Here is a 23334-nt window from a genome sequence, read left to right as displayed (position 1 = left end):
AGTTAGTTAATGCATTATATCCATGATTCACCTCAGGACCCAAATACTGACAACCTCCATCACCCTGAAGACAAGAGACCTCAGGGGATCGTCCAGGACCCCGTTTCGTGGGGAGAGAATCCCAAGGATTGTTATAAGACACGATACGGGTAAGCAAGCCACCCAGAATACTAACCTCCAACTCAGGCCCTGGCTCTGTTCCTCTAACACGCATCGCCCTGTCGTTCTGCTTCTGCTGCCTCTCATTCATGAAGCAGCCAACTAAGTTATCAGGTGTAGAGCAAACTCAGACCGTCATTGTTTAAACTTACAGTAGTCACAGATCAGGATATACAATTAAATACTGAAAGTCAGTTCTAAACATATTTTTATCTAGATTTAACACAAGCTTTCATCTCTACAGTGCAATGACACTGCCTGCCATTTATACATTATACCAAAAAAAGGTTCTAAAGTGGTCTTCCCCTGGATTAACACCACAAATTAATCTGCAGTGGTACAGGGAAGTCTTTAATAGGCTTGACTTCCATCTAGGTAGCTCTAAGGAATGCCCTGTCTTGATTAGTTTTCCAAACAGTCACTAATGGCATTAATTTTATCTTGCATTACTTTCTCTACACGCCTATGAAAAGTCCATGCCAAAAAACTAATGTGAGGGTGAGTCTTGGTGAATGACAGACTTTCTTCTATCACAACAGAGCTATTTTTTGATACAGGTGTCAGACCTCGAAGTAAGTTGAACATTAGTTGGTTTGAATACAACATAGCATAGAAGAAATGTTATTAGAGTAATGCACAGACTGAATAAACATGTGGCTTCAGGTAATTCAGTAACTATACCTAATCACATGCTTGGCAGGGATTCATTTAAGGGGTGGAGGAGGAGGTTAAACAAAGCGAGAGAGCCAGTTCTGTGGTAGCAGGCTAATAGTTGGCTCCTCTTCCTCCTTCATATCAATAACAGGCCAATAACCGAAACCTTTTCCTATACAACCTTATCACTGCAGATTAAAAAAGAAAAGAGATGAGAAACACAAGAGCATCATTCTGAAGAGTCACACCTAGGAGTGAAAAGCAGCATCATTCCTATCACTTGCTATTAAGCGGCAGCACTGCCCTGACCCTGCTGTGCATCTGAATGAACCTTTGACTATTAGAAATGAGAGGTAAGGGATCAAATGAAAAGTCTACAGAGGATTTGTAAAGAAAATTCTGAGATGGAAGATTACAGTTAGTTTCTAAGGAGCAGCAAGGTCACAGGAGACAGGTATATGTGAACAAACTTAATTCTTACAATCACTCAGAATGTATTTGTTGTATTGCTCCTTTTGTTAAGCAAAGAACAAAGACCAGAGGGATCTGTTCCTTTTCTGTAGAATCTTAACGGTATTTACTAGAGCTTTCTACTATGTTTAAAATGTAAGAGTTTGTTTTAAGTTCAGAGTGAGGCAGAGAACCACTGGTAATTACTGTTCTTCTGTTTTGCTGCTATTCCTGAACTTCACCACCATCACTGTTATATTATCAGGACATCCTCTGTAAAAGGACTGTAGAACTATACTCTTTGCACCGAAGTGTGGTTCATCCAAGCGTTCCTTGATGAATCGGACAGCTTCCTCATTGCTGAAAGCATCCCACAGACCATCCGACGCCAAGATCATGAACTCTGGCTGCAGTTTGTCCAGGTCAAAGGTAAGAATATCGGGGTCAGGAATGACAACATTCAGGTTCTTCAGAGGGTAATCTCCCAACGAGCGGGACATGGCCAGGATCCCCTGAACACGCCAGGAGCCGTTAAAGCTGATAAAACCACCTGGAGAGAAACACCAACACTTAAAGCAGTTCTTTTTAAAGTTAAAGCATTTCTCTGGATTCCTGCCAGACCCACCCAAAAATGCATCCTGATGTGTCCCTGAGGTATACAGATGTTACATGTCTCAAAAAGCAGGAGATGCCTTAAGTAAATCTCGGAGCGCTGCAGGAAGAGATGGATTGTGGCCGCTAGTGCTCTTGAAACAGCTGAAGCAGAGAAGTCAGGAATGGCTCTGCTTTGAAACGAAGCAGCTTCATGCTCTCTACTCCCCCCGAGAGACCGACAACTTCTTGAACACAGGTATTCCTGTACTACACAACTTGCCGTTCAGAAAGCCTTAGGCAATGTTAAGACAAAAGTGCTGAAAGCAAATCTTTATATTCTTATGTTAGTAAACACTTCCTTTTTCTATGTAGTTCACGTTTCCCCCCTTTCAGAAGACCTATGAAGGTAACAACACTGAAAACACCCTGCAGTAGGACTCACGTCTCACTTTAAGGCATAAAGCAAAGAAGAAAGTGCAAGAACATTTATAGGCTCTTCTATCAAACTTCCTTGAATGAGCTGTGTCAAAAAGAACCAAAAAACTGTTGTGAACAAACTGATCATGAAATTTTACTTCAAGTCAGAAAAAATGCAATGTGGGATCTGACTGATTGATTTTTACCAGGATTTACCGACACCAGGATTAAGGCTACTTCGAGTTTAAAATACATTATTTTATGTAGGGGTTGCTTATGGTGAGATATGTTTTGCACTGAAATCGATGACTCTGACACAGCCAGCACCTGGCTGCTACACCGTCTGATTGTGCCAGGGAGGGAACTATACGGTGTTCCAAGGTCAAAGTGTAAAACTGAAGCACCTGCAATTCCTGTGCGTGCATCTGTGTGCCACTGTCTGCACTGTTTCATAGCAATATTCCTGTCACCTTAACATGAATGAAAAGTCACTTGAGGACAAACAATTTGCAAATGTGGAACATTAAAATGTAGTGAACTGTTAAAATTAGGTGAACTGTTGTCTTTTATATCTGCAAGCTGTCTGCTTTGGTGTTCTTATAAATGTCTTTGTTCTTTGTAGTTATCAGAATGTTTTCAGCTCTGCACTTCAGCCCATGCGTTATTTGTCAGTCATCTAGTCACCTAAATCTTACAATAGCATTTCCATTCCTGGTTGGCTGATCTAATCTGTGAATTCTTTCTGCTTTCAGGTGAAACTACATTTCATTTAATGATTCATTGTTGTCTAAAGCTTGAAACTTGATTTGTGTTAAAGCCAGCAGAAACAAAAATTTTTTGGCTGGGTGTTTTCCTCAATATTTCTACGGAGTCTCCATTATGAAGATGTTTCCTTCCGTAGTCAAAAAAAGGAAGGACTGGTGAGCCTACTGGAACTCCTCTTTAGATATGCAGTCAAACCAACCCCGTCCAGCTGCTGCTGTAGGTTTTGAGGCATCTCGGTTAAATGTTACGCAGCCACCTACTCACCAGCCCAGGGTTTTTTCATAAGCCGTTAGGACTATAGTAACTGGAGTGTAATCATGTGTACATATTGCAATGACAGGGGAAGCAAAATGCAATTAAGAAGAGGCAGTTTTAAGTAGATATTTTACACACAATTAGAGGACAGCAATGCCTGCACCCGTTACTGTACTTACAGAGGAGATAGCTGATGCTGCTGCGGCATGCTTACTACAGTCTTTGCAGGTTGTGCTTATGCGTACAAAGTGACTTTTCGGTGCCATTCTCACATGGCACCTGGAACTGCCTACGGCACAAGTTGAACTCCTGTGGTTTGCTGAAGTGTCTGTTGGCACTTCTAATATTTTCTTTTATAAAGCCATCCATACAGAATACATAAAAATGCTTACGGAAAAGCAAACATTCTGCAGTGCTGGCTGCCACTGGAGAAGAAAAGGCATTAAAGAAATAGAAGCTTTTTGGCAACCGCACAAACATTTTGCATGTTAGCGAGAGCTGAGCTCAGAGGATTATGTTCAAGGTGAATGACTTAGATTTCCAGCAGTGACAGTCACCTTGTGGCTCTACAACCGAGTGTTTCTTCACAAGCCAAAACCACAGTTGTTTCAAGGCCACTCTCTTATGCTGATACTATATACATCGCTCAAGATCCTGATCAGAAGGAGATTCCTTGTGTTTTCTGGGGAAACCAGCATCCTTGTATCGCAGGACATGCATTCCCCTATCCCACAGGAATGAGTCAGAGGGGTGGGACCCTGATCTCATTCAGCTGCAAGACGAGCAGCATCCCAGCATTCATGAGCGAGCATCAGCCAGCCTCTTGTGAAAATAACAGTCAGCCTTGACCCAGACCCCGTGATCCGTGCTGTTAACTGCGCAGCCATGCTGCGGAGCAGCTATTTCCACAAGATGCGGCACCTCAGTTCGAAATGACCTGTTCTCTTAGCTGCTGTCTTTCCTTTTGGTGTTTGGCTGCAGGCTGGGGTACCAGTGATCTCTCGCTGCACTGCAGGAACTCCCACAAGAAACCTGAGCATTGGCTTCTGGGGCTTCAGCGCAATTGCTGCTCGAGTCACGTTGGACTGATAAATGGAAAATTTTTTTCAGGCTGTGGGTTGACTAAGACTTTGTACACAGTTGCTGGGAGTGGGAAAAGGAGAGGGACTGAATTCATTCCCCATTCACTGACCGCTGACAGCAACAAGCAGCAAGCCTACTAAACATCCACCATGGCAGCAAAAAATGACAGATTAGTTTAGACTTGTCATCCTAATGTTAACGCCCTGCTGAAACGCAGAGGGCAATTCACGCTTTTCTTAGAGCTGCTGTTCAGGCACCTCAAATTGATTTATATCAGAATGAGGTTTGAAGGAAATTTTCTCAACCGTGGCTATATGGATTTCACTTTTAAATGAAATCCAATCCTACTAACACAAATGTGCAGTCATTTTGTAACTACCTACAAGGCACTGGACAGCGCAGCTTGATGGTGCAATGTAAAGCTGGAAAACCGAAATGGAAGATAATGATTGTCGCTTTCTTCAGTTCTACAAGACAAGAAAGTACCTAGAATGTGGAAAAAAGTCAGGTACTTTTGTCACAGTAGCAATGCAGACTTGATGATTCAGTTTGGGCACTTTGCTTCAATTTTACACTTTCTGTATGTAACGAAGGGATGTTCCAAAATGTAAAAGTAGTATAAACTGGACTGTATGTTTTTAACAGCACTATGAGGCCCTATGAATCATGATAATACAATGGGGCAATAGGTGACAGAGAAGAGAATTCATTAAGTCACTAGGCTAGATAGAGTATTTCTTGTTTAGCTGCAGATAGTTACAACATTTACCTGTCCATTAAAGTAATTTCTTCCAAAGTTGGAAATTCCTGCAAAAATCCAGGTTAATTTTGCACGTTGCTGTGTTATAAAGACTCACTTCTATACAAATGAAAGAAATTATTTTCTTCTCCTATGTGAAGGCCTTCTCCAAGTGAACAATTGCATAGAGGCCCTGGACTTGGCTAAGAGGGAAGCAATTTTACAGACAAATCTCCAAATTTTATTAAAATACATCCCCCAAGTACAGAGTTGAAGCAAAGTGAGACCAAGATTTTCCTTTTCCTTCTTAGGATCTGTATACTTTTTCCTCCCCTTTAGGGAACGTACGTGACCTCAGCAGTCTGTCTAGCAGCAGGAAGGATCCCCACTGCTCTTATGCCTCCTCAGCGATAAAAGCAAACTGAGAGGAAAGCGCACATTGCACATGTACAAACATTTATGCTGGTGTGAGTGTATTGATAAACGTTAAGTTTTAAAAATGTTTTATATTCAGGGAAAAACTTGTTATTTCCACTTTACAGACGAAGACGTGGAGGCAGACAGACACTGCATCTCTAGAGGCAATGCTCATTGGTAGGTTTAACACAAACATCAAATAATTTGCTACTGCAGGCTGCTGTGGGAGCCAAACCAGAAATGGGTTCAAAAGAGACTTTGACAAATTAATGGAGAATTGGCTATTAAACTTGATGATCCAAATGTAACTTCTAGCCCAGGAGGTCACTAAACTGACAAGTGATGAAAGCTAGAAAGATTTATTGCAGAAAGGTTGCTGTTTCTTATATTCTTTCCCTATATTCCTGCTACAATTTACATGTTTGTGCTCATTAGCAGTCACTATACGGGAACAAAAAATAGCTTTGATGAATTAGATTCATGCTCTGCTTATTTTAGGAATTAAACCTCACCCAGCCTCTCACATAAAGGCTCCTGATACGGTTTGGTGTGACAAAGCCTGTAATGCTGCTGCTCCTGTTTATTAATTTGCTCCCTGCAGAGATCACAGGGGAACTGTCTGGGACAATCAACTGGCTGTTGAAGATGAAGGCCTCTCTTCTTACTCGGACAGTGGCTCATTAAGGGATAGGTCAATCTGCTTCCATTTCTCTGTCTGCACAATGACATCGCACTGAAAAGTGCTGTATTAATAATGGAAGATTTTATCTGCTGATGCCTCAGTCTAGTACTTTTCAGTCTCTCTCAGGGGAAAAGTCTATATTATTGACAGAGTAGAGAAGAAAAAAGATGAACCTTCAATCCAAAGCAAAAACATTACCACTCACCAGCTCTTTTAATCCTCTTCCTCTCTTTCAGTTGGTAGGGCTTGTGATCGTGTGACAAGGGAATAGCATTCCCATCCTTGTCACACAAGACTCCTCGCGAATCACCAACGTTGGCCACTGTGAGTTCTTTATCTGACAACAGTGCGATCAAACAAGTTGTACCTGGAAAAATAGAAGGGAATGGGAAGCAAAACAAATACATGGGGATAGATGTGTGTGTGTGTAAAAACATGATTAGCAGGAAAATGTTCTTCCTATTAATAATGGCAGAGGGGCTGAAGTAGGAGGAGTGTATTGCAGTCTCTGTCTGATAGCTGTTTTTTCCTAATGGCCAAGGAAAGTAATAACAGAAAAGTACAAATTAGTCTCAGAGCCTACTTGCAGTTCTGTGAACTGCAACTCCTGCACTGGACCATGCATGGGTGAAAAAGAGCACTCTCCCCTCATTCCCTCAAGAACTGAGGTTGGGGTTTTTTATGTTTTTTATTGAAAAGAGGAAAAGGTTTGACATTTTTAATTACTTTAACCTTTAAATACACAGAAAATGTAATTAGTCATTGACCACCATATCCAACAGGCATAGTATTTGTTGGCTAAAGAGACAGGAAAATATTGGAAAAATTGGCTGTTTTTCAAGGGCAAACACTATGGGTTTTATTTTCCTCATTTAATTGATGCAGAGTGGAATGGATATTGAGCAAAGCAGATCCTGTTAAGACCATGCCTTTTCTATATTTTGCCCTTTGAACTAGTGCAAGCTGTACCCATAAAAACTCCAGCTATTATAAATATTCCTTGCACAGGCTTTTGACCAGATGTTTTAATTTCATTCATGCTTTAGAATCAAAAGATGGCAAGTAAGTTTTTAGATAGACACTAACAAACATTAAAAGGGAACATGCCTGGCACTCAGTTTAGATTGCCCAGTGCCGCTAAAATTCTTACAAAAGCTACTCTGGTATCCTTCAACAGTAAATAAAATTAACCTAATGGCTGCTTTCTTTTCCTTTTAGGTAAACCAGAGAAGCACATGGTTGAGTTTTCACCTCTGTTACCAATTTACATCTGATTATTCATTATAAAAAAGGTGCGTCCACAGCTGGGGTGCTCCGGAGGAAGCACTTTGGGCCAGCACACCTGATAAAGGGCCCCAGCGATGAAACTCAACCAACAGCGGTGACATAAAGTAATGTGTCTCCACTTGTATGTTTTAATCAGACACAGATGCAGTTTTAATGAAAATGCTGGCAACAGGGCATTCAACCACTGCCTACCATCAGCAGCATCCTGACCTCTGGTTTTGCTCCTGGGGAGCTATATTAGGGTTTAAGTCCATGTTCTGTGGTCTTAAAGCTAAATTCTCATAGCTGCTGCTTGTTGCATTCCTGTCCAAACCCAGAATTAAAAAGTAGGTTTTGCTGTTCCCATGTCAGTAGTTGAATATCCCATGACTGGTATAAATAAAATAGCCAGTAATAAACAATTTGTGTTTAGATGCACTATGTTCTGAAGATTTATTTTTAACTTCATGCTCTGTCTTGCACAGCTCTAAGCTTGAGCTATTTTTTTTCACAAGACAGGCATATATATATATATATTATGTTTTGCAACCAACTGACACATTGCAGACCTAAATGGATATGGTTTCCCATTTGTTGCTAAAAACACCTGCTAACCGCACAACTTAATGGCTCACCTAACCACAGGACATGCAGAGGAACGCGTCTACCAGGATCACCCGAGGAACCCAGCAAAATGAGCTGCCTGCTCACAAGAAACAGCTTCTCTGAAGGCTAAATGAGATTGCACCAAAGGGTGTGAAGAAGGTTGTGCTGAAAAGGGCACCTGCTGGCTGGATGTCCACCCTGTTTGGATGCAGGTGTCCAGCCTTAGCACCCTGCTGAAGAGACCTGCTATAATGCCAGAGGACCTCATAGTTAAAACACCAGTATCCAAAACACAAAGACAACAAAATAATAACGAGGGTGTAAACTACTGTAGTGGGGTGCAGCTGGTCATTTAAGCAGAACAAAATGGGATCTAGCATTTGAGGTCACCTCATTCTCTACCTGAACAAAAGCTATTAACTCTGCAAATTCATAAAGCTCTGCTTCAATAAGAAAATTATAATAAATGGCACTCACCCTTGCTTTTGTTTATGAAACTTTCCTTAACAAACATTCAAGCAGTATTGTGCTGACAATCTGCAAGAGACTAGAGGGCTGGTACCTGCTGAAGCGGGTCTGACATTTTGTCTAAACTTCAGAGAAAAAAAGAACAGCTGCCTTTGCAATTTGGGTCGAAAACAAAACCTGTGAGATGTAAAACAGGGGCAAAAGTGAAAGCCCTGTTGGATGGGAACACAGAGCCAAAACCAACTCCAGAATGATCCTGGAATGCTGCAGTACAGAGACCCGCAAGCTGCACACGAGGCTGCAAACCTCCGTGATCTACCACCCAACTGATGCTTCTTTCTGAAGATCAGAGCTCCAGCTTCACCTGTAGCTGCCATCTTGGCCTGACATTTGCATTTGTAAATTCATCGACTCTCCTGTGTGCAAGACCACCCTACTGCTCTGCAGATTGCCTTCCCCCCCTTCCCGTGACACCAGCCCAGCCAGTATTTTTCCTACAGGCAGTTGTAAAAATCATGCATTTCCTAGTAAGGAAAATATTGCAAATAACATCCTACAGCCCAGGCATTTGGAAAGTAAAATGCTTCACAAATAGAGTCATTATTACCACAATTTATATAAAAATGATAACTTTGAACATGGTCTTCTTGGTTATATGATCTGTGTGAATGAAAGAGAATGAGCATCTGAAACAGAGGATAACTTCCAAAGTGATTTAGGAAGGATCAGGTGTTTCACGGTCCCTGACTGATGGCTGGGCTATCGTTAAGACCCTGACCTCACGCTACTCCCTGCCATTACATGAAAAAGCAAACTTATTTTACTTTGTTTTCTTTTCCATCTATTTTTATTTCAGTCATTTAACCTTGTGTAGAGTTAGAAAACATCGTGCTCTTGTCAGCCGCCTCAGATTTAATGCAATTGCACAACGGAAAATTCCCAACATAAAGGGTCCAAAATTGAGAACACATGTTATATTGGTCCCTCGATGCAGCTGCCTGAATAATACCCTGCTGAGCAGTTTACAAAGAAAATCACCAGAAAATTTAAAACCTGTACTATACTGGCTGTAGAGATAGGGGATTTTTGTTGTTTGTTGGGGTTTTTTTTTAAGCCAGGTAAGATTATTGGTGTTGTATTTTAGTATCAGACAAGGCACCTTGTAAAAGTCAAGGCTGCACCAGCTCTACTGGTTTTTAGATAACCGCTTTATCGAAAGAAGGAAAAGTCACCAGAGCGCAAACAAGACCTTTAAAAGGCATTAGAGAGCCCAGGCATGATCCAGCTCACCCTGCAGCCACTGGAGATCTCCTGCAGCATCAAAAAATCCTGCTGATGCCTGGCTCCAAATCCCCACTGGTGGGGGCAGCTCAGGATGAGGACCAGAGCTCTTGGGCTCCACATGGCCCAAGTTGGTCAAAATTCCTCCAGTGCCCTCATTTCATCCTAATCCATTAGCAAAAGTGCAGTTAATCTCACCAGGTGCTCACCATGTCATTTCTTTTCTCCCTCTTTGCAAAGTTCTCCAAGTCTCTCATGCCCCACAGCTTTCAAGCCATCAGCACATGTAACCTCTTCCCCTTCTCTTCCCCCTCATCGCTCTCTTTGACCCTGAACTTTTGCCAATCCCTTGTTCATAAGAAATCACACCTCCACCCTGCCCCTACCTCAGGCTCTTAAATGGCAGAAGACCCTGGCCAAAGCTCTTCCTCCTGAACAACTGTCCCTCCCACACATGCCTTCTCACTGCTTTTCCCAGTCTTCCCCCACCTTTTCCATGGCTCTTTCCACACAGTCTCTTTCTCAGACAAAACTGAAAAACAAGACTACCCCCTCCTACATTTTGACCGTTGCTTCCCCATTTGCACAACACATGCCGAGGTTGCTCATGTGCTGCCTCCCATCTACCTGTCTTCCTACTCTAATAACTTGATTTTAACATTTTTTAATTCATTATTGCCTCATCCCTATGCTTCTCTGGCTCTTTTCTTTTGCAGCACATCTTCATAATGCCACTCTAAAAAAACATCATTACCCTTGATTTTTACAGCTTTCCTGTCTCACCTGTAAGCTCACTGAAGATGCTGTTTGCAGTCAGTGCCTGAGGTTTTCCTTCTCTTCAGCTCCATGCTATGCCTCCTCCAACACAGCCTCTTGGCAATGGCTTGCCATTGAAACTGCTTCTGCCGAGATCATAACGGTGTTTTCCAGCCGCAGCGCAGTGAGCTTCTCTCATCCCTCTTACTGCCTCCAGCACTGCCAGCTCAATGCTTCTTCTAGAAACACCTCTCTCCTAGTTTTCCCCTTTGCTTCTCTAATTACAAGCATCTCCGAGGACCCCTTCATCCCTTTCCTCTCTCAAGTCCAGTCTCTGACCAGCCCCCGTCCCTCCATAGGCTTGCTCCTGCATAGTCCCATCTGCGAACGCACACATGGCCAACATTTCCATACAGACCTCTGCGCCCGCTTCTCCGTCCCAGGGGGTCTCTTCTCTCAACTAAAAGGTCAGCTCGTTTTCTTTGCAGATATTTATCCCAACGCTGACCACCTCCTGCAGCCCATTTTGGATGGGCTGACCTCAGAAACAGAGACCATCACCATGATCTTCGGAGAGACCAACACTGTCCTCTTAGCGTTTGGCCTAAAAGCATTAAACCTCAGAGGGCTAACAGCTACATTAATTCCCACACAGGTGGGGCTTGTGACAGCTCATCTGTATTCAACAGAAGCCTGTGCAATAGGAAATTAGTCTGATCGCACCTCTGAGATGGTCTGCAGAAGGAGGAGGTGGGCTGCACCAGCTGGGACCACTGTGAAGCTGTGGGGAAAAAGATCCCCAGTAACCCTAATTAGAAAGGGAATATCCTGAGTACCTGGACCTGCACCATGTTTGGATGGACACAGCTTTCGCAGTCTGTGTTTCGTAGGGTCAAACATAGAGCTGGGGAAAATTTCTATGTAAACAACATGAGCCCTGCACTGATAGTATCTTTGAAAATAGCAGCAGGTTTGAAGCAGCCGGTTCCCTTACCCAGGTATTGAACTGACAATGGAATAACAGCTCAGACCAGTCCTGCCTTATCGGTGACTCCAGGTCAGATGGGACGTATGTTAAATCAACCCACACAACCACTTTTTGGTAAGTCTGGATCCCCTTTCGCAAACTGATGGTGTACATTAGCACTCCCGTGATGCCTGACCGCTGGAGAGTAGAGGTCTACCATACCCTTTGAGCAGAAATGCATTCAGAGCAACTGCAGGTCAAGAAATGCGGTACTTACTTGGCTGGACTGATTAAAAACCAAACAAAAACCAACTCAAAAAGCCCCTTCCCATCTTTTTTCAACAGTGCTCAAGCTTGAATTCACACAATAATTAAGTAAGAACTAGTATCTTTGAGCTTCAATAATCTCCAGAAGGAAATAGAATTACTCAGAACAGTGCAAAAAGCGGGATAAACAAAAATATAGGTTTAAATTTACTCTCCACTAGCAACTCACACTGCATGAAGCTCCTTTCTCATTTATAGACCATGCATTTCCATTTGCCTTACAGGGACTTTAAATCCTAAACAATAAGACCCCAGCAGTTTTCAGGGCAGATACGTGATGTTTTTATCATTAATATAGCTGTCCTCTGTGCCCATCTGCCTCAGCTCCTCCTGTTGAGACCAGACATGTGTCTCCTGAATTTCTATTTTACATGCTCTGCACATACCCCCAGGCAATGCAAATAAAACTTTGATTATAGCCTGTGGAATAGGCAAGACTGAGAAAAACACCATAAGTAAGTATATGAGGGAGAGTAACGGAGTCTCTTGCTTCCCAGTTGCCAGGAATATGGATAAGAAGTGGTGGGAGACCATCAAGATCATGAAACGCCACCTCCGTTTGCCCTCCAAATGACCCACCAATTCTAATCTAAAGTCATAAAAATAAATCTAATTACCCACTGCTTATCTATAAGATAAGCAATGATAAAACTAAACAGCAGACCTTCACATTTCATTCATGTTACGGCAGTGAAAGGAACTGTGGGATTTGCAAAGGATGAAGCCCTTTCCTTGTTCTGATGCTCCCCAAACCACTGTGTCTGCACAGAAAAGGAGGAACAAATCAGGTACTGAAAACTACAGGTCTCCAAACTGAAAAAACATGATCCCAACAACCTGTAATTGGGGTGGGATCACTGTAAAATCTTTTGCTGGGGCGGACATTTTGCTGGATCACAATGACCTGCGTGCCTCCTCCTTGGCTGGTTCCTAATTCAAGGCACCATTTCTTACATGCATTTTGGGCTTCTCTAATTACATTAGGCCTTTGTCAAAGATTTTGTGAAAGGCCAAGCTAATCGTGCTCATTAGCACTTCGTCCCTTACTCCTTTATAGGTTACTGAAATGTTTAAATAGCCCTATGAATTCTTTTAGCAGAAGCTATGCAGGTTAGAGGAAATGCTACTATAATCTCCAAAATACTACACAATTTCGACAAATTACTGGGCTAACCACCTGTGAATGAAATGAGCTGCTGATTGCTCACAATACCTTTGAAAAATACACATGACTTTTTGAAGTACCCACCTCCTTTCCTCAAATGTCTTGGAAGGTATATGGGACTGAACAGCCTACACATCATACAGGCATTCTTCCTTGAATCTCCTCAGTACTGGCCTTTCCTATAAATGAGTTGCACCTGCCCCTTGTTTCAGTTAACAAAATTCTTCTGCAAAAGTCAATTCTGTAAAGCACAAACCTAAAAAAAAAATTCTGAAAATTTAAGGTCTCATAATTCTTGTTAATCATCTCAACATAATTTTTCCCCCCTAAATTTAAAAGAACTTCCTCTTTTAAAATAGATTCAGAGAAACATCAGGTTCTTAGAAATACATAGAAATCACTTCAAATCTTTCTAAGATTGTAGCTTGATTTCCATCACGAAACTATTCCTACCTGGCTGTATGCAGTACTATTTTAAGATTTTATATTTGAAACATCGATCCTATTTCCCTGTCTAATCAATGAGTACGTGTATATAACTCAATCCTGTTCATCATTAATCATATTTGGGATATACTTACAGACTAACAGATTCATGCAGGTGAAGCTATGTAAAAAATACCTGAAAGTGTCTTCCAGGCAGGAAAACAAGAGCTGGAAGGAAGTTTTGTACATCAGGTAACAAAAGTTAATTACTGAAAAATGGAACCCCTTTTGGGCAGCCTCTCCATCTTGCAGACTGCTCTGACATTGCTTCATCAACACTGCTGAGGAAACAGGGAGTGCGCCCACCTTTGCGCTATCCTAGCACCGCATGATTAATTTCTTGTCCTTACGAAAAATAATCTTAATACAAAGGGAATCTCCGTTTCAGTTCAAAAGTCAATTTCTTTGCATTACTCCCACATTTAGTTTCACCTGAACATCCCACTCAGCCATTTAATATGCTAGAAGTAGAAATATGTTGAAAACTGTTTATTTTTTTTCTGGTTAGAAATTTCTGTATGTCACCAGGCTAATTAAGGTGCAGAAAACCACATGTGCAATCTCCTTTGTGGACAGGCTCAGGCATTCTGCAGCAGTTAAACCTCCCGTGCAGCCTTGCAGCAATACAACAAGAAAAAATGCCTATGCTAAGGTCTGTACATGAGAGGAAAAGAAATCTTTTGCTGACACTTCCCTGTGAGCCTTCGATATCCCCAGGCAGAAACACCATCTGTGTGGTCAGTGCAACACTAGCGTTTGTACACAAGCTGCAAAGTCTGCATTCTTCTGATTGTAAGAGCTCCTGAAGCAAAAGAAACAGAAACGACTGTAGATGATCACACAATATAGTGTATATACAGATAGGCATCCTGCTACCGCTATTTCAAACCATATTCCTACAATAGCTCAAGCCAGCTGCTACGTAAGCCAAGCAACAAGAGTGAAGAGTAGCTTAGTGTGAGGTTTAGAGATGTCAGGCATAGCAGACGAAGTGCAGCCCCCAGCTCATTTACTGTGCTGAAACGACGGCGAGCACGCACCATTCCCTTGCTGAAAAGCAAAGGTTGTATAAACTGAGAAACAAAACTTACTGCTTTCAAATAGGAATTACACCCAATTATATTTTTTCCCCAATCTGTTGTTGAACATGTTTTCTTCCATTTCTAGACCTCTACAGCAGAACAAAAATTTAGGAGCAATTTTGTGTAATTCACCTCCTTTGAACTGGAGGTATCCAATCCTGGAACAAAGTGGTGGGATCTCTATCGGGTCAAACGGCCAGCAGAAGAGGAGCTGGAGGGTATCACAACGCTTCCAAACCCTGCAAAATACCAGCCTCTGTTGACAAAAGCTGCTCATGTGAACCTATGGGGCTCAGAAAGAAGCTGTAAGTTTTCCATTGGGAAAGACAGGGTATTCCCTCAAAATAACAATACCTTAACTTCTCTAAGAAAGAACTGGATAAAAGTTTAAAAACCAATAAAACCTACTAAAAGTTTTACAGCGAGATATGTGTAGCCTGCTTTGTTAAGATTTGTCTCAAACTTTGTGATCTGTAAGACAGATCTTCTATGGATCCATTAGAAATCTTCTACAGCTTTGCATTTCCCATTATGGAAATATATCAAATTTCAATGTAAAACACCATCTGAAGAACTGATCACACACAAAAAAAAAAAAGGGAAAAAAAGGGATTCCATCTTCTTAGCAATTTCAGAGAAATAAACCCTCCACAATTACAGTGCCAAAGATACTAAAGATGTTACATTTATGACACTAACTGGCTTTGAGGGAGTCAGTTTTGTACCGACCTGCTGCAGGATCCACCCCACATTTTAAGCCAAGCAGAAGTTTGCTGGTGGCCATACAGGGACAGCCAGTGCTCAGTGATTTTAAGTGTCAGCAATAAGGTCAGCAATTCTGCTGCTCCAAATGCTGCCCCACAAGGCTGTATAAGAGCATGACTGACCTTATCTAGTTAGAAAATGTTATGCTAGATGCTCAACAGGCTTTTATTAGCGACATTCAACTGTAACGAGACCTATAATCACATGGAAAAGTAGGAGCAAATGAAAATCCCACTTGGAAAAAAACCCCCACCAAAATAATTAAAAGTATCCAATTTGTGCCGAGTCCTGTGACGTCTCTGGCTTTATCCCAGTCCTGCCTAAAGGATCAAGGCTGCAAAATTTCATTTGAAGCCCAGGAACTGACCTGCACTTTCCTGAGGTGCCTGAGCCATAAATACCGGACTTAAAGCAGCAGCTAATAAATAAGGTGTCAGCGGGTAGGCACTAAACTGAACTCAAGACCTATAATCAGCAAATCCTTCAGAAACAGTGTAACTAACAGCTAGCTTATACATGCTGTGCACATCTCCACATCACTCAGCCTTAACCAGGCTGCTCAAAAATCCACCTTATGGCTGGCAATTGTATCCAACGAATGGTTTTTACTAAGACTGCATTATCCCTCGGCTCCTGGGGTCGGGTTTTACGAAGCACTAACACCCATCGGCAGCGGGACCGTCTATCAGGTTGCAGCTAATTTCATGGAGGACCACTCCGCTCTCCAGCTGGCCCTGAGGCACTTGCATGATGGATCACTCGCCTTAACTCCTGAACAAAGAAGGAACTTATTAGTATACAGACAGAGCTGTACAGCAAGGCAGTATTTAAGAATTATTTATTCGGTGCCCAAGGTGCATCGCCAAATTACAAACATGCACCCCGTCTGAAGGGATTGTGATCTTACTTTGTATTTCCCGTGCTGGCAGAAGAGTGGGAGTGAGACAAAGAGGGAAAAAGGGGTGGGGAGCAATAACGCACTAGAATTACACACAGTTAAGGAGGTTTGTGATTTAATTCAAGATCCTCATTCTGTCCCCAACCCCTCCTCTATTCAACACACAGAATTCGCTGATACAGAGTTTACTGAGCTGTAAATATAGGCTGGCTGGCCTGAGCAAGGGCGGGAGCTTAAATCAAGCTGGTGACTTTTCCCCTTTTCAGGTTAATCAAACTCAGGGGCTAATCATCTTCCAATGCCTGGCCAAAAGTCACCTCGGACCATACTTTTTTCCTTCTATATTCTCCAGCTGTATCTTCCAGTTCTCTGTATCAAACCTACTTTGCCCATTTGCAAATGCAAAACCTCCCATCTGCTGAACATCCATTTTTTGGGGGCAGAGCTGTCACCTCAGAAATCATCCTCCTGGCATGCAGCTGAGTGAAAACAGCACAGTTTGGGGGAACTTTTGTATGAGATCAGCAAATCTGACTGGCAGCTGGAGCCCAGGTGAATGGCTTTAAAAAGATATGCCCAATCCACTGGAAAACAGCAGCTGCAGCCCATAATCCCAGAACTGCCTGGAAAAGATACACATGAAGGGAGCAAAAAGCACCAATATTGCTGAAACTTGGCCACTGCCACTGTTCGAAAGGTATTAAGGCATGAGGAAGAACCAGTTTTTGCTTGTTTATGACCAACTTCTTTACCTTAATGGGTTGTTACAGATTATGGATAGGGTTTTAAATAAAGCTCCGCTTGAGAACAGAAAGCCTCCTTTTGTTCCTGCTCCTTTTTCCTCCCACATCTCCCCATGTATAATTCAAACACTGGGAAATAATGGAAAAGGCTAACAGTGATTGATTGTAGCGTGCAATGCAGTTGTGCATGCAAAGCAGGGCTTAGCACGAGCTGAATGCTGCTGCAAATGGGGAGAGCGCAAGGACAGATGACACAAAGATGTGTGCAAGAGCGTGAGCAATCTCCAGAAACACAGCAGGGCCCTTAGATCATAAATCCCTGTGCACGTGCATGTTCTTGATGTTATGACAATGTATTTTCTTCTCAATGATTTTCCTATTAAAATGTTTTCAAAAGAACGCAAACATTAGCTTTTCATACACGATATGGCAAAACAAGGAGCAGCGAGACTGAAGATATTCACTTCAATACCAACATCTAGCAACTGCAAGTGTAATGAAGGGTTTTGCAAAAGTGTAGCTGGTGATGATTTTGGGCTGCTCCACCCTGCTACAACAATACTGTTTATGTTGTCTGGGTAATGACGCAGGAAAATTTGCTAAGGATCTCCAAATGGTCTGTCAGGTTTGTAGGCAGAACAAACTTTGCTGCCTTCACTGCTACTCACAAGACCCTTCAGGCATTTGTCTCTGCACCCATCGGCAGGTGACAAACCTCCGCCGAGATGGATGGCTTTCTTCCAGAGACCTGGAACAGATATTCTCTCCGCCTACACTGAATTTGCAGCAAGCTGTGTCTTCAAATGCTATCTCTGTCTGATATCTTTTTAATAAATAATAAAAAAAGAGATAAATCCATGCTTACATCTGTCTACTCATGCAACACATATCAGAAATTGAGGAAGAACACTATGGTACTGAGAGCAACCATCTCAAGCAATGGTGCACATCAACTGAATATACAGGTTTTCAAATGAAATCTAACAACAACTTATGCAAAATAAACCTCAAATAGTGGTTTTCATTCTCCAGAGCTTACACACTTTTTAAGTCTTTCATTAGGCCAAAGACACAAACAAGGAAGACGGCAATCAGTCAGTGATAATGCAGCGTCCTGGAAAAAAACCTTTAAAAGATTGGAGGAGCAACCTTTCCCGAATGCAGGAGACATCAAACCAACCCTCCACTGGGCACAAACCAGAACCAACTCTACCACAAGTTATGACTGAATTAAGTAACCAACTAAAAATAAGTTTATGCATTTAAGATGCTTTCCAGACTTAATCGATAAGTACACAGAAAGGAAATGGTCAGTTAGTAATAATTAGTATTAAATCCATTAAATAGTTTAAAACCCACTTTCTCTTACACTTCTGAATCTCAGCACTCTGCAGGGCTGTGTTGATTTCTTCTCCTTCTGCAGGGACTTTGGTAATAGTAGAATTTGTAATTATTAATTTTTTAATTGCTACAAATGTATAAATACCAATGTGAAGAGTACATGGCATTTATACAGTAAGACTGAAAATAGTTACATATGCTTGAGTGAGAACAGAACGCTTTACTTGATTAATAAAAAAAATCCCTAACTTACTGACGTAGCCCTATAGAGTCAGCATTGCACCTACACCACACAGAGCTTTCACCAAATATACAAAAATATATTCTTTTGGTTTTACCAAATATTTAAACACATTTACCAAATACTTCGAACCAAACATAGTTGGCGTGTATGTCGGTTCTGAAAAATTGACTGCTAGCTGACAAATTTAAATAGCTAAATATGTACTCTAAAAATTGATGAGGAAGTGAAGAATATTTCACAGGGAAGTAGGCACCTGTCAAAGTGCTGTTTCTGCTCTGAGCTTCTGCTGAAAGGTTATAATTATTTGAATAATAAAATTTATTTTAATGGAGCAAAAGAATGTAACATGCTTGGGCTGGCTTAAACATGTCTGCTGTTTACAAACATTGCCGATATTCTAGAAAGCTGGAAGACCACAATGTAGGAAATTAGAGAGTTGCATGGTTTGCATTGAAGCTACGCCCTGAAACGTAATTTAAATGGTTTTATGTGTACACCTACAGAGACACTTAGGCTGGCATTCAGCTCGTAACTAGAGCTGCCTGCCTGTATTTTACCTGTTAGTAAATGCTAATTCACAGCCAACGGAAAAGAGAGGGCACGTTTAGGATATGACTCTTCACATGCTAAAGCAGATGCTTAAAATAAATGCATGAATCACACTAGAAATGCTGTTTTCTTCCCAATGACTACTGAGGAGCTCTAGAGAAGTTGCCCAGAATTTGATGTCTACAATGCAGATATCAAAAGGTAAAAGAAACCAACTCTACCCTCAGTGACTGCCCTATGATTTCTGTTGTAGGTGCTGGTCCTTTGCAGAAAAACAGAGCCCTGGTTCACGGTGACCAAGTTCAAGCTGTATCTTTAACGTGTAAAAGAAATTAAATAAGCCAAAGCAAGCGTGGAGTGTAAGGCAGAGATGAAATAAATTCAGCAGTAATCATGTGGCTATAAAGAGTAAACCTTCTACTGTATTATCTGGAAAAAGTACAATGTTGAGTTCTCACTGCAGCAACCAAAGATCCAGAGAAGGCAGTTGTTTTAGGGCATCTTCTTGAGATCAAATACCTAAAAATCATTTAAAAATCGAACATGAGCTGGAGAGAAAGCAGCCACCTGCGGTGGCCTGCAGGCTACTCTGGTTTTCTCCTTGTCAGAAGAAAGCCTCTGGCACAGCGATAAATGTTGCCTAACACATTCGAGAGCTGTTAGTTACACATCTGCCATGTGGACGTGTTTGCAACACATTGGAAAATAAACGTACTGGATTGCTACACCCCTGTCAAGTGGTGCTCGCCACAGCACACAGAAATCCTACCCAGTAACATCTCTTGAGATAAAGAAACACATCATCTACTACCACCATCCTTTGCCTGTACGTGCTTTTTCTTCAGAAAAAGGCAGCTTCTGGCTCTCCCTCACAGCTCTCCTCTTTTTGTTCTTGCATATTCTGTACAACCCATTGCCTTTGCAACTGTTGTTTTCATCATATTTAGTGTATGACTTTCCTTCCTGCTCTTTAAATCCCTCCTAAAAACTTACATAAAACTTTTCAACCATTTTTAGGCTCAGGACATTTCATTTTTGGCAGTAATACATGTTCTTGCAGGACCATTATCACTGTATAATTGTGAGATTACAGATGTCTGCTCTACCCAGTGCTGTCATCAGAGCAAGCCCATACTTTGCCGTACTGGCAATGGCTGTAGCTGAGACTGGAAGACAAATATTCCCGAGACTCCTTGTCAGCATAAGGATTTAAAAACCTGATGAGTCACCACTATTGAAAGTGTGTTCCCATATTTCCCCAAAGACCAAGCCCTCTGTGAAAGGGACCAAACACATACCAAAAGCATGGTCCAAGCATGAACGTGCATTTTAAGACTTTTTTATTATTATTATTTGAAAGACGGACATAACAAACCCAACAGATTTCCTTCTGCATTTTTAATAGGTTACTGCTGAGCACGAGCCACCTTGGGATAAACATCACAGCAAAGATAACTCACTTTATCTTCACTGTGATGTAGCATAATGATGACTTTACTCGGTAAAGCTCTTTGCAGTGGGAAAAAGATTTTTCCCCAGCAGAGTATTTATTATCCCAAATTATAGGATGTATTTCTGGTGCAATTTTACTGCTTTAATTTTATCATTTTCCCTTTGTAGTCACTTTCTCTGGGGGAAAACACCTGCCTGCGCTGCTAGAAAGGGAGCTCTGTAATTGAAAAAGGGGCATCAACAGCCCCTCAATGATTAAAGTTAACCTTTTCCCAGTGCAACCACACTAGCACGGACGTTTGTGTGAAGCAGATGGATTTGCCAACCTCTTGGGCTGAAGTTTAATTTCGGATATTTTTGCTTTTCTATAACTTTTGGCCGCAATGGCAAATGTTCATGGGACTGGATCTACACCGGGTTGCAGTCCTGAAGTTGGAATGAAGGTCTGAGCCTTGGATTTATGCTTGAAGCGGGTTTTCACAGCTGCAGCTACAAGAGAAACCAGATCCAGTCTTCTGCGAAGCACAGAAATACAGGCTGAATATAAGGAGTTGATTTAATTCCTTATCCATTCATTACATACTAAATCATGCCGGGAGTGAGCAGTGGAGGACGATGCATCACCTGCTTTGAAAGACCATGTGATTCCCAGGGAGAGCACAGCGCCTGGGCATGGTCGGGGTAGGCAGAGTACAAATCCCTATCTCATCCAGAGACAAAGCGCAAGGTGTTGTAGTGCTAATGGCCACATTTTATCTCAGCAGAAAATAAATTTTGTTGCTAAAATCAGAGTATTTAGGCAATCTGGGACATGGACTGCTAGCATAAAAACTCATTTTAAGAGGCACTATGGTACTGGCAGTGACCATCTCAAGCAATGGTGCATGTCAACTGAATCTAAAGGTTTTCAAATGAAATCTGATGCAAAGTGCATCCGCAGGGACTGGCGTGCAGGGTCTGGCCAAGCATGAGCTTTTGGTCCCCCCAGGAGGACATGGGAAGGAGCAGCCACCCACTTTCTTTGCAGGGGGCTCCAGGAAACATGGGGTGCCCTGGCAAATATTAGCTAAGAAAACATGTTTTGGCTGACATCTGGCTCTGGATGCAGTGCCTAAATATCAATATCTTTCATGACTGCTCCACGGCAGGGAAAAATGAAACTAATCTTTCTTGTCGCACTATAATAAAACTCACTTTCTCCAGGACTCTGGGGGAGAGGGGCGATCTATTAAAGAAAAACCTATTGACTACAGTACAAAAACACCACCACAATATCCTAGCAGGCTTTAGCTATCTGGCACACCAAAGTTAAATGCAAAGTGCCTTTAAATATCCTAAACTTGTATTTGTACAGAGTAGTCACTGACCACCCCAGACGTTTAGAGATGCTATAAATCGAAAGAATAGGATTAACATCCAAGAAGCTTCAGCGGAAAAAAATATTCTTGCACAAAATTAACCCAGCCTTAGCTAGTCAAGAATGCCACTTTTTAAACTAAGGGATTTAAAGATTATGAGAGGATTTGTACCCATCTGTCACTTTTGGCCTGCTTTCATTTTATAAAGCTTCCTTAGTCAAACTTCACTAAAAATCTTGTCAACATTTGACTATTTTTAGATGAACTAATTTTATTTGGTAGCTCTGATATACTGATTTCCTAAAGGGAAAGATTTACAAAAAGAGGCATTAGGATGTCAAGTCCATTGAAGCTGCACGTTATTAATATTGCATGCTGCTAGAAAGGCCAAATTAACATGCAAAATTGTACCAGAAGCCCAAGCCATTTTAGTGCAGTTCTATTTCATTCTGGCAAATGGATGCAGCTGAATTCTACCCGCTTTGGGAGACAGCCCTGGGGTGAAGGGAGTTAGCTGGGGATGAAGACTCTGAACCCTTGGAAAATGGCCCTTCCAGGAGGGATGGGAAAGGTTTCCTGGATGGAAAAGTCTGTTCCCTTGCTGTGGGAGTGCTCCCCTACATCCAGCACCTGGTTACAATTGGCTGCTGACCCCTTGTAACACGTACCTTAAACATTTGTCTTTCTAGTTTCCCTGGCTGACACGTAGCAGAACTCCAACTGCTCATGATTAAACCCTTGACAGTGCTCTCTGGGATGGGTTTTGTCGATGTCTCATGTAGTCCCCTGCCAGACAAAGTTGTATTTTCCCCTTACATCACAATCATTTTTATTTTCATAATTTTGATTTTTAAAGATAGCTTTCTTCATTTTGTGTGTATCACCAGCAGCTTGATCTTCTCATTGAACTGACTTCGATATGGAAAAACACTAATAAGAAGAAAAATGTCACTAACACAAGTGCTCGAGCGCTGAATAGCTGGAGCGCTCGGGATCACGAACAGCTGCTGCAATTATATTTAACTGCCCATTTTCTGTGCTTTGCTCACAATCAGATCTTACTTCAAGAGCAGGTAGCAGCATTTCTGCTTTTGTAGTAAACAAGTGACATGATTAGAATGATGAGTGGGCTCCATTTCCATGTTTTAATCTCTAGAGGTGTCTCTACCTGATTGGGAAGCTGAAATTTTGGCTTTTTATTTACAGCGAGCTGCGCTCTCTGTTCTGAATGTGTGTATATGCTGGGACTCTCTCAACTAGTTATTTATGTAGCTTCTCATTTCCACATGATTGTTTTATTGCATGATATAAAACCCCAAATGCGTGTTTTGAGCAGTTCTAATCTTTTATTTTCTCTGTACAAAC

The 23334-nt window shown here is 41.8% G+C and overlaps 1 protein-coding gene across 2 annotated transcripts in view; it reads right to left on the bottom strand.

Moving 5' to 3' along the window:
• Positions 1-1283: 1283 nt before the first annotated feature.
• The window catches only part of PPM1L (protein phosphatase, Mg2+/Mn2+ dependent 1L), a 100458-nt gene continuing 78407 nt past the window's right edge, over positions 1284-23334 (bottom strand). For both annotated transcript variants that reach the window (XM_049801881.1, XM_049801882.1), the window contains exons 3-4: positions 6421-6582; positions 1284-1813 (exon numbers count right to left, since the gene is read on the bottom strand). In XM_049801881.1, coding sequence (XP_049657838.1) covers positions 1467-1813; positions 6421-6582 — 509 coding nt within the window. In that variant the 3' untranslated portion in view covers positions 1284-1466. The remainder of the gene's footprint in view (positions 1814-6420; positions 6583-23334) is intronic.

Source organism: Accipiter gentilis, chromosome 6 (assembly GCF_929443795.1).
Source record: "Accipiter gentilis chromosome 6, bAccGen1.1, whole genome shotgun sequence".
Lineage (NCBI taxonomy): Eukaryota > Metazoa > Chordata > Aves > Accipitriformes > Accipitridae > Astur > Astur gentilis.
This window is presented reverse-complemented; position numbering and strand designations above follow the sequence as displayed.